Consider the following 12,575-nt stretch of genomic DNA (forward strand, 5'->3'; position numbering starts at 1 on the left):
GGAAACACAGTCAGACCAAACCAGAAAAGAATATAATAATAAAGGAGTGCGTGAATTGTTGCTATCCTTTCTTCTTCTTTCTAACAAATGGATAAAGGAATGAAGGAACTAAAACAAGATAAATATCACATTCCTCCCCGATAAATACTTTCTCAATTAAACCTTACACCAGACTTGAAAGATATAAAGAATCTTTTTTTTTAAAGAAAAAGGCATCTTTACCTACTTCTCAAGATCCATTGACTGTTAGCCAATTAGGTAGAAAGAGATCAAAACATAGAGAAAAAATAATTGAGAAACTAATATGTAACATAATCATAACATATTAAATCTATAGTCAATTCCACAGCCAATCATATAACTCATTTTCTTTTTTAAAAAAAAATTCATCAGTATTCTGTCATGCTCAATATGTTGAATAGTTTGCCATTAACTCCGCCAATAATAAATATCAAAATCAAAATCAAAATCATATATATATTAATTAAGCAAAATGATAATGATAATTATAAAGAAACAACAAATGGTATTCAAATACACGTGTATACATTAATAAACATACATTTTGATCCTTTGTATATTGTATTATGCTTATCTATCTCTATAGTAATCATGCATACAAAATACTATAGATCTACAGTCTGGGTACGAGCACCCTGAGGTTTATCCTACAGTTGCTGGCTTAGAGAATACAAAAAACATCTTTGGAATCTATAAGGATAAATGATGATAAAAAGAAACAGACAAATAGATGCGCAGGTGCACTAGCTGAATACATAGAATTTCATGAAAACAATGATTAATATATACACTAATATAGATAGATTATTATAGGCAAAATAGTAGCAATAGTACCCACTCACTATTGATAGTGATAATGGTAGTAATGGTTGGGTTGGGGGGAGAGGGAGGGAGGGAGAAAAGAAAGTATAAGAAGGATTGGGGGAGTACAAGATCATTGAATTGGAAAATGCTGTCTTTGGATAGTTCCAAAGAGCCAATTCACCTCGTGCATTACCTTTTTTGTAGGTAGATCCGCTAGGTACTTTTTATTTATTTATTTTTATTAGCAGAGGTCCGTCTGTCTGTCTATCTATCTATCTATCTGTATATAATTATAAATATATATATATATATATATATATACACCCAAAACATAAAAGTATTGTAAAATCCTCTCTCTCTCTCTTTTGCATTATCAAACTCGGTCGTAAAGATCACCAACAAAATAAAAATAAAAATAAAAATAAAAATAAAAATAAAAATCGCATTATTATATGACAATGCATTGCATTATCTTACATTACAACAACAGTAACAGTAACAGTAACATGGCAACAAATATATACTTTTTTTTTTGCCATGGTAACCCTACAACTACTTTTTTACGACAAAATATATGTATTACACAAACCCAATCTAATACAGGAAATAATAAATTGATATACAAATAAATAAATAAATATATATAAAATCAATTAGATTATACTGTTTACGTCATTAATTTTCAGAACCCACCAAAGCTCAGTTCCTCCAACTAAACTCATCTAAAACATCTTATTCGAAATCGTCATCCCGGGGATATACCATGACAATCTACCAGTCATTTCCAGTTTTGAATCAACAATTTGTTGTTGACAAGAAATACCAGTTTATCCGTGAGATGGGCCAAGGTTCCTATGGTGTTGTTTGGTAAATAATATAAGCCCTTTTTTTTTTTTAAAAAAAAAAAAAAAAAAAAAGATAAAGAGAACAGATACAGATACAGACACAGGTACAAGAGAGAGAGAAAGATTATATAACTACTTGAACAGTAGTATTAAAAAGCAAAATATCAACAAATGGCTCTCTCTCTCTATTTTTATTAAAACAATAGCTTAATGAACAAATAAAATAAAATAAAATAAAATTAATAACCAAAAACACAAAACACACCCCAAAAAAAACCCCCCCTCAATCAATTATCAAGTGCTGCGAAGGATTCAGAAACAGACGAACAAGTTGCTATCAAAAAAGTACTTGTCAACTATATTATCATTATACAATTAAATTTCACTTTCATTTTTACAAATATATATATATATATATAATTATTACTATCTTCAGGTCTGTCGTGTTTTTGAAAAGAGTATACTGTCAAAAAGGGCCTTGCGTGAAGTGAAGCTTCTTAAACACTTTAATGGCCATGAGAATGTAAGCAATAAATAAATAATAATTTAATTTAATTTAATTTAATTTAATTTTAATTTTAATTTTAATTTTTTTTTGATGGGTTCAATTATATAGATAACATCCATAATCGATATGGATATTGTCAATATTCATGATTTTAATGAAATGTAAGCTTGGGATATATAAGATTAAGAGATCGTTTTATTTTTATTTTTCTATTGCTAATAATTATAAATAAGCTATCTTGTTCAAGAATTGATGGAAGCAGACCTTCATCAGATTATTCGATCAGGCCAACCATTGACAGATTCACATTTTCAATACTTTATCTATCAGTTATGCAGAGGACTAAAATATATTCACAGTGCCAATGTAAGTTTTAATATTATTATTTTAAATAAATAAATATTTACTTACTACAAATCCAAACACACACACATATTTCTTAAAAAATATTCAGGTACTTCACAGAGATTTGAAACCAGGCAAGACATATTAAAAATCAAATTCAAATGAAACCTTTATTAAATTGCCCTTTTATTGTTGTTGTTGTAAAACATATAGGAAATCTCTTGGTTAATGCTGATTGTGAATTAAAGGTAATAATCAATAAAAAAAGAAAAAAAAAAGAATTAGTCTTAGCTTAGAATCTTGCATATATGTATATGTATATATATATATATATATTAGATTTGTGATTTTGGCTTGGCCCGAGGATATTCACCTGAACTTGATACCACCGCCGGATTTATGACTGAATATGTAGCCACTCGCTGGTACAGAGCTCCCGAGATCATGCTGAGTTTCCAAAACTACACCAAAGCCAGTAAGCCATTAATCTTTTTATTTATTTTTAAAAAAAAAAGAAGGTGCATCTGAGGTGCATACAGACACATACAAACTTGTATATGCGAGAATCTCTTTGTTGTTGTTTTGTTCCTGTTATTGATATGATGATGTTCTTGAATTATAAGTTGATATGTGGTCAGTTGGATGTATATTTTCCGAAATGCTGGGAGGAAAACCTCTTTTCAAGGGTAGAGATTGTGAGTATAATATCCTTATCATTATTGTTATTATTGATAGTTGTTACTGGTTTACTGTTAATTCAATAGATTCCTTAAGCTACATCAACAAAGAATTTATTGTCTTTGTTATATTTGGTTAGATGTTGACCAATTGAATCAAATCCTCAGTATTCTTGGCACACCTGATGAAGAGACTTTGCAACGTGTAGGAAGTGATAGAGTAAGTCGACATATATATATTGAAACAAAAGGATCAATGAGTGTATTAGTATTAGGTTTGTTGGTATCTAAGATTTTTAAAACCAAAACAAACCAATAGGCTCAAGTCTACATCCGCAGCTTGCCAAAGATGCCAAAAGTTCCGTTTCAGAATCTGTACCCCAAAGGTATAAAGAAAGAATGATAATTCTAGCAGTAATAGTTCACAGATTATGTAAAAATAATACAGGTCAACACTAATACTAATGTGATACCTATATGTAGCTAATCCACTTGCTATTGACTTGTTGAATAAACTCTTGACATTTGACCCCGCAAAAAGAATGACTGTTGAAGAAGCCCTGGAACATCCTTATTTGAGTACATACCATGATGAAGATGATGAGGTAAATTAAATTAAATTAAATGCTAATATATATACATTTACAAAAAAAAATCTAATAATTTTTGGTCTCTTTTATATATATATATATACATTACAGCCAGCTCACCAGCACAATTTTGATTTTACATTTGAAATATTGGAGTCTTTGGATGATATGCGCTGTAAGTAGAAATCAACACACAAACATACACAAAACCAAGTGAATATGAATCCGGGATTTTTGTTTTCTTCAGCAAAATTTGATTTATTGTTGTTGTTGATACTAAATTGCTGCGTATTAGCAATGATTATTAGAGAGGTAATGTCCTTTAAGGATCACAAGAATGGTAGATCCACCCCAACGCTTGGACCAGTAGCCGCAAACTTGCGTAGAAAAGACAGGTAATGCATACTTCATTTACAATTAAAAGAAGAAGAAGAAAAAAAAAAGGGCGATTCATTCATTCATATATCTATATAAACCTATACAGTATGTCTGCTCATGATCGTGAAACCCTTGAAAAGAGTAAAGAAGTAGCTGCACAGGCAAAGGCTGCTGGTGTTGTTGAGGATACACCTGATAATCCAGAGACTACTAGTACCAGTGCTAGTAAAGATGCAAGCACAAGTACTGCTACTGCTAATGCCGATACTAATGCCAATGCCAATGCCAATGCCAAAGCTATCGCCAAGGCTAATGCCGCTATTGCTGCTGCTTCTACTGCTGACTATTCTGACACTCTTCCATCATCTGTACCCAACCACCCAGCCAGCCCACCCACAGAAGTTGTTGAGCTGGAGAAGGAGTTGAGCGGTCTTGTTAAATGATAAGAATATCAATGATAGTGATAGTGATAATACCAAATAACAATTAGTAATAAATAATAGCCAGAATACCCTTGTAATTCCATCCACTAAAATCTCAATCTAAATGATATCTCTCTCTCTTTATAAGTTTCTATTTAATTTCTATTTATTTTTTTATTTATTTTTTAAAAAAAAAGGGAAAGTTAAAGTAGTATAAAAGAATAGTAAGAATAATAGTAAAGTATAGTATCAGTTAGTTTAATTAATTAATTAATTTTATATATATATATATATATATTTGGTTTGAATTGGTTTCTCTTCCTTCTACATTACATCTACTCTTCCTTTACTTTTACTTTTCCCTCGGCAATTTCAGACTCGATTGTCTCATGAGCAACCCGGGGAACCTTTTCGCCACTGTTGCCGGTAACGAAATCCTCGATAGGTTCAAATGCACGGTCAACCAGGATCTCTATTGGATGATCAAAGATGTATGGTAAGAATGGAACGACGCAGAGACCGAGCGAGGTTGGGCCCCAAGCACGAAGCTTTGGGTTCTTGACATCCTTGAAGGCCTTTGCACTGTATTTAACAACCGAGTGAATGGTCATCATGGGAAATGCCATGGAAGCAAGACCTTGGAAGATACCACGCTTAACTGCGATTGTGGCTACAATTGAGTTTTCCTAATAGAATTAAAGAATGAATGATAATAGCAATAATTAGATAAATGTATAAACCAACAACCAGAAACAAATGGCTATACAATCTTTAACTCATATACACCCACACAGGAAAGGCAGATAAACAAACAAAGGAGAAGAAGAATCCATTTTCTCCTCTTATCATCCTACTAACTTCTCTCTTTCTCTATTTGTCACAGTCTTATACCTTTCCAGCCTGAATTGCTTTGTAACTCTCATATCCAACATCCAAACCAAGATATGCCCAACTGATACCATAGGCTGCCTTGACCAAAAGAGGAGATACTACTGGACGAAATGCTTCACCGATATCCGAAGTGTAGGCAAGATAACGGCTTGAGGCCACTATGAGAGTTCTGAGACGGGCACCATATGCAAGATAACGAGCCTTTGTGTCGATGGAATCCAGGTCGCCATGTTCCAACTTGGTCAGCAAGGGTTCGTTGGAGTGTTTGTTATCGTCTTTAGGGGAGGACATGGGTGGCTTTATTTTTATTATTATTTTTAAAAAAAAATTACAAGAAAGAAAGAAAGAGAGAGAGAAAGAGCGAAAAAGAAGCGGGTTGAGTCAAGTCATGCACCAGTACTTTGTTCTTTTTTTTTTTTGACTCACAAAAAGAAAAAAATTAAATTAAATGCACAATGGTGACCGTCTCTTCGGAACAAATGTGTGTGCTTGTATCTTTTACCTATTTATCTGTCAATTTATTAAGTCTGTTCATAAGCAAGTATGTATATATAGCTGTGTCTATAATACTTTTATAAAATTAAGCACTTTATATATTATTTCATATGCTTATAGGTATAACTACTTATATATTAAAGAGGTACATTGTTTAGTGACATTGTAATCCGTAATACCCCAAATGATATTATTCAAATGAAAAAATATGTAGTGTATATATATATATTTGCCGCTCAAAAAGGGTATAAATATTAGCCGTGTATATATATATATATATGTGTGTGTGTGTGTGTGCGCGTAATTTTCTACACACAAAATATAAACCTCAAAATTGATGTATATTTAAGCCAATAATATTAATGTATTTAGGTTATTCTTGCTGTATAATTGAAAAGCATAAAAATAGAAATTAATTTCATATTTTGTTTTATTTTATTTTATAAAATATTGGCTTGGCAGTAGCTTCCATTACTTCCATTGACAGAATAAAGAAACGTGGCATTTATTATTATTGTTGTTATTGTTATTATAAACGTGTATCAGCCTTTTAGCAATAGGGGACCTTGTTAATAATATAATAAAAAAAAAAATTGAGGCACAATGCACACAAATATAAAATATAAAACAAAGATGCTTAAAATATTTATTAGGAAAAAAGCTGGAGAGAGATATATAAAATAAATTATTGATCCATATTTGTTAAAATGTAGATCTTTAGATTGTTACCTCGGTTATTTGATCAGCAATACAAATTACCAAAACGCCAAAATGAAATGTAAATTATTATCTTTTTCTTTGGAGGGTGTACATCTACTCCCCTTGTAGAAAGAAAGAAAAAAAAAAGTAGTAGTAGAGTTAGATTCTTGTTAACTAATGAATTCTTTATTTTATATTTTTTATTTTGAATAATGGAATCTATACAAGATACCTAAAGAAAATAATAATATTATGCATGTGCGTATATCTGTACCTGTTCACCTTTTTGTTTTTTGTTTTTGGGAATGGAAGATGCTGTTTCTGGGTATATCCTTTTTAACACCAATCATAATGAATAACAAAAACTAAATGCACCAGAACAGACTATATAACCTGTGCAGTTATTGGACACAAAATTAAATGATAAAAAGTAAGATCTAACAAGTTGAAAAGTGCTTTCACCTCTGCCATTTCTTACAGTGTGAGTACCCAAAGGTCTCTAACTGTATTCCTTCAACGTTTTGCTCGCACACAACTGTTTCATTCCGAGAATTTCTATTCAGCCATATACATATTTCTTTTTTCTTTCTTGATTAGTGTTACCCAAAAAAATATATGTATATTTTTATATATAATATACTTCAAACTTTCAAGTAGTACAAATCTACACTACGCTTTTTTTTTTTAAAAAAAATGGTCCCTCTTACGTAGATATAAATTATTTTTGGTTAATGATGTTGTTTGGATTTTATGTATTATATATTTATACTGTTGTCTGGACCTCTTGTCCTTTTGAAAATCTTTCCGAAATAGCCGTATAGTTTATTACCTTGATTAAATTATACAAAAGAATAATAATTATAATTACTCATAAATATGTATATATAACAGTTACAGGCAGCTCCATTTTTTCTTTCTCTCTCACTTATTTATTTAAAATTAGTATAGCACTATAAGAAAAATACACAGAAACTAAGTCCAGAATAAAATGAAGGCATCGATTAAAGACTAGCTAGGCGATGAACAAACGATGACGGACATATTTTAGATTGCAAAAAAATCTTCTTCCTTCTATTACATACATACACGCTATACACAAAAACAAAACACAAAGGCACCTTTTGTGTGTGTATATGGATTCTTCCTACAGATAGTATATCAATCACATCAAGAGGAACATTACAAAAAAAAGAAAAAGACACAATATCAGTAACAAGATAAAGCTTGAAAAATGACATGAAAAAAATTGTATAATGATTTTAGTATTAAGATCGTTTGCTTGTATATATTCTAGATACTTTAAATGGAACGATAGAGTACAGATCTATAAATCAGTAAATATCTGTGTATAGCCTGTCAATAGTCTTTGACAAAAAATTGTGTATCGCTAGCCTTAATTCTTCACACCCTTCCGTCCTTTCATTCCTACCTTCTTTCTATTGCCTTGTATACAACCTTCAAAATGAAACATTGATCTAATGAAGGAATGAATAGATATTTAATAATTGTTGTTGTTAATATAAAAAAAAAGCATTAATTGATTGCTCTTTCTTTCTTTATTTATTTAGGTGTACACCTCTTTATTGATCTATTTTGAGATACTCATGTAACAAAATTTAGCTAGAAACATTAGTTGTATTTACAAATATGCAAAAGTAGATCCAATTCAGCAAGGAAAAGAAATATGGGCTGAAGGGCGTAATTAACAATAAATTATAGTGTTTATTATTATACAAAGCCATAGTTATACTGCACTACAATATTGCATGCTATTTATTTTTACAAACCAGGGTACATCCGATGTTGATGATTATGTACGTACCTATACATATCCAAATGTATAAATATGAAAGAAAGGGCGTTGTTAGCGTAACCCTAGACTGGTTCTGGGCTATAAAGCACATGGAAACAAAAAATCAAAACCTAAAATTAGTGTGTATGAAAGTAAGTGTATACAAGTGAGTGAATGAGTGACGGGGGGAAAGATTCTTCTATCGTTCGACAATTGTCCTACACACCAGAAATATCCTTACAATCTGATATCTTGAAAGTAAAAATCATTACTGTTATTGAAGAAGCTTTCCCTTCACTTTTTTTTTGACTACATTAAGAAAACAAAAAAGAAAGGAAGAAATAGGCTATTCAGAGGCAGGTCCCGTGATTGGCTTCCCGGGGAAAGGGACTCTGAAGGAAATCTTTTTGTTTTCCTTCTCTTTCTTATACCGTCTGTCAACTGGTCTTTCATGGATAAAATTATGGATTTTTAGTATATTGCATATTTTAGCTGCCTACATATTCATTCATTTAATTAACATCATCATCATTTTTTCGATCGATAGGTTTGGTATGTTCAAGAACTGTTCTTTGTGTTCCCATCTATGCCTTGAAAAAGTTTTAAGCAAGTCCCCTCCCACCCAGCCAGCTTATATTTATCTATATTATTCTTATCCTCAAAAGACATTCTGGATATACTAATTCAAGCTGTTTGGAGGACATGGCTTTGTTATAGTTTGAGAAATTGTTTGTGGAATAAGATATCTTACCGCTGTCTTGAATTCCCGACACAACCCTAACCAATTACAACATGATGGCACGATCCCTGATAGGTTCACCCTTGTCATTCAAGTTGGAAGTACTGTGAGACTAAGCAAAGATATCTCGGGGGAGGTCACCATGTAAAACAAAGACTGACAAGAGAAATATATGTATATATTATATTTTCTAGCCTGATTATCATGAGAGATATCACCGAACTACCATTTGATAGAGCGTTGGGTTGGGTTGAATTGGATTGCATTTATCTTTTGAGTAATCTAATTTATTTTTATTGTCATTGTCATTATCCTTATCCTTATTATTAACACTATCATTGTACTGTGTGAAAGGTACTATGGGATGGAGTGGCTTATATGTATATTATAAAAAAAAAGACACGCATGATAGGAAGAGTGGGATAATGAAAAAGGTACATTTACTTTTGAAATACACTAGTAAAAAAATAAATTTGAAATTGAAACATGAAAAAAAAGGAGGAAAGGTAGTGCTTGATTAAAATTCAACCTTAAAACAACCATCAAACCCACCCGGGAAAAAAAAAGCTTGTAGAAATCTTTTACTGAATTTTCTCTCTTTCTCTCTCTCTTTTGCCATGATCCAATAATTTACAATCTGGCAATAACAGACGAATAATTATTATAACTGTAGTAGGAATAATTTATTATCTAATAGCAAATTCTGTGATACACAAAAAGCTTATGAGCACAGACAGATTATTGAGTGTAAAGCCATTTTACTACTGCTACTACTACCGATAAAAACAATAAAAGACTATTTGCTTTTAAGTCTAATAGTATCTTACACCTTTTTACTGCTCTTTTCTCTCTCTTTTATTTCTATCGCTATTTTCTATAAAATACTAAATATTGGGCATTTTAACTTCTTCATCTTCAGTAAAGATTATACTGGCTGTGAACTAGATACTGTTTTACAAAATATATTATATAACAGTTTTTGTGTGTGTGCTTTTTTTTTCGGGCTTATAAGTGCTTGTTAACAGATGCGATTTCCAAACTGACTTTTGGGCAGTATATTAACATCTACACTACACTAAAAACATACGTACATGTACAAGTACACGTACGCACACGCAATAAACGCACACACAGACGTATATACACACGAAATAGATAAACGTGTACTGTTTTGTAGTATTGGTGTGTTCTCCAATACCCGATTGAAAAGCTATGCACAACGTATTGTTGTATTTCCTATCGTTTCAACTGTTTGTTCGATTGTAAGTAATCAGAGCAACAACAACCTTTGAGACCATATATTGCACTCTTTCAACCCCACTGACCTTATTCTCTTTATCATTATACTCATTTTAACTTTTAGAAAATCAACTGCAAATAATATACACTGTAAAAATATCAATGTAGTTTTTGTAGGATTGAGAATTTGCTAGATAAACTTGTTGTTATATAAACCTCTTATCAGACGCAAATCAATATAGTGTGCTATATTTAAGATTGAGGATTTTGATAGGGTTGACGATCTTGCTCATGTGTTACCTCATATTCTTATTATTATTATTTTACTGTTATCAACAAGAAAAATAAAAATATAATACAATACAATGAGATACAATAAGATACAATATAATGAAATATAATGCAATTTCTGTCAGGTCTTGAGATCGACTCGATCAAAATCATTTGTGAACATTACAAGTCATTGTTATACTCATTTGTTGTATCGATCGTATTGTGTCTTTCTGGAAATAAAGGGTGGGATTTCCATAGTAATAATAGTATTTGTGTATAATCGAAATTAAAATTCGATTTGTGCAAGTCTATTATTTTGTAGATACAAGAACCTTAGAGCACAGAATATCACAATACTAAATCAAGAGTAGAAAGTAACGTGCTGACTGGAATAGGAATACAATGGCAATGGCAATGGCAATGGTTATGATAATAGTAGTTACAAGTAAAATGTAAGTAAAGTCATGTAAAACTGTAGCACACAGCTTATAAAGTCATAATGAAAATCATTTTTTTTAACGAATATAATGCAATCTACAACTCAATTAGTTTCTATGACACATATCCAGGCACCGGATATATATACAAAATATGCATTGCTTTGGTAAACCAATAGCTTTTACTCTTTCTGTTTCCATTTTCTATACAAAAGTTACCAAGGATCTACATTAAGATTTTAGTTAATAGACTTTTGTAGAAAGTCAATATGCTTTTAGTGACTCTATTTTAAATATTCGAGATAATAATAGCACACGTATGTATGATGGCTTGGTAATCAGAGTGTCTGTGTGCTCTTTGTATATAATACAATATAATAGTTATTTATTTATTTTACGCCCAATATTTAGTTTGTACACACTAGATAGATTTAAAGCTGTATATCAATATTAGTAATTTCTCTTTAAGAGAAAGAAGGATTAACACACACACACAGTCTCGATAAAGAAGTATGAGAGGGTTTGTATATACATACATATACATATATATATATATATATATATATATATATATGTGTGTGTGTAAAAGAAACAACTCGGAACAAAAATATCAATTGAATTGAATCGAATTAAATTGAGAAATGTATGATGAATTTCGTTTATCTACAGGGTTCAAGATCAAGAACATGTATTGTATAATAGAACAAGAATCAATATTAGTATATACTCTTGTAATCCCTAGAAATATAAAATAGATTTAGCGCGCGCTTTCCGTTATTCTTCTTTTCTATTATTTATATATAAATATAAATATATAAAAGGCGCATGAAGATTCGTGTACGACTGTAGAGTTTAAAGTTTACATTTCATTGTCTAGAGTGGGGTTTTTTTTAAACAGACAATAATATTCTATCAATTATCAAACGGACAAAAGCGGACAAAACTCAAAAAAAAAGCATGGTTTTGACATGCATCTATTACTATTCCACTGCTTCTTGGTCTATTTCCAAACCACTGGTTGTAACAAGATTATTTTGGTCTAATTAGCCTGACAATTTTACTGCATACAGGCACACACAAGCATAAACACAAGCACAAACACAGGCACAGACACAGGCATAGGTACACTTGAGGCTATCAATCATGTACAATACATATTAGCTTTGTAGAACCCGCTAAAGTACCAATAATAATAATACTATATATAAAGAAGAAGAAGAAGAAGTATGTAATATATATATATATATAATAATAATAATAATAAAAACAATGAAATTTAATGGTAACTAACAGGATTCATGTCCGTGTCCGTTTTTATTCCTTTTTTTGCAATGATTGCTCTTATTATTCTACTTGTGCTTGTGTCTGTGTTATTCTTTCCACGCGCTCTCATGGGGCCAGAATTTTATGTATTCTTAAA

The 12,575-nt window shown here is 31.0% G+C and overlaps 3 protein-coding genes across 3 annotated transcripts; 2 read left to right on the forward strand and 1 right to left on the reverse strand.

Moving 5' to 3' along the window:
* Nucleotides 1-1,588: 1,588 nt before the first annotated feature.
* On the forward strand, nucleotides 1,589-4,692 carry PHYBLDRAFT_178050 (hypothetical protein; the record flags this gene model as incomplete). Its single annotated transcript, XM_018437946.1, has 15 exons — nucleotides 1,589-1,692; nucleotides 1,970-2,015; nucleotides 2,107-2,193; nucleotides 2,287-2,339; nucleotides 2,412-2,544; nucleotides 2,633-2,657; nucleotides 2,737-2,771; nucleotides 2,863-2,998; nucleotides 3,147-3,218; nucleotides 3,341-3,420; nucleotides 3,520-3,586; nucleotides 3,684-3,805; nucleotides 3,902-3,965; nucleotides 4,086-4,185; nucleotides 4,275-4,692. The coding sequence occupies 15 exons, from the start codon at nucleotides 1,589-1,591 to the stop codon at nucleotides 4,609-4,611; spliced, it is 1,461 nt and encodes a 486-aa protein (XP_018287602.1). The 3' UTR covers nucleotides 4,612-4,692.
* Nucleotides 4,693-5,024: 332 nt separating this feature from the next.
* PHYBLDRAFT_102406 (hypothetical protein) lies at nucleotides 5,025-5,718 on the reverse strand (the record flags this gene model as incomplete). Its single annotated transcript, XM_018427719.1, has 2 exons — nucleotides 5,025-5,276; nucleotides 5,482-5,718. Coding segments are annotated over 2 exons (489 nt in total), but the record flags the coding sequence as incomplete, so codon positions are not given.
* Nucleotides 5,719-8,511: 2,793 nt separating this feature from the next.
* PHYBLDRAFT_66211 (hypothetical protein) lies at nucleotides 8,512-9,989 on the forward strand (the record flags this gene model as incomplete). The annotated part of the gene is made up of 4 exons (XM_018441605.1): nucleotides 8,512-8,633; nucleotides 9,210-9,350; nucleotides 9,401-9,483; nucleotides 9,904-9,989. The coding sequence occupies 4 exons, from the start codon at nucleotides 8,512-8,514 to the stop codon at nucleotides 9,987-9,989; spliced, it is 432 nt and encodes a 143-aa protein (XP_018287604.1).
* Nucleotides 9,990-12,575: the final 2,586 nt, after the last annotated feature.

The sequence above is a fragment of the Phycomyces blakesleeanus genome, assembly GCF_001638985.1.
Source record: "Phycomyces blakesleeanus NRRL 1555(-) unplaced genomic scaffold PHYBLscaffold_21, whole genome shotgun sequence".
In the NCBI taxonomy this organism is placed as follows: domain Eukaryota; kingdom Fungi; phylum Mucoromycota; class Mucoromycetes; order Mucorales; family Phycomycetaceae; genus Phycomyces; species Phycomyces blakesleeanus.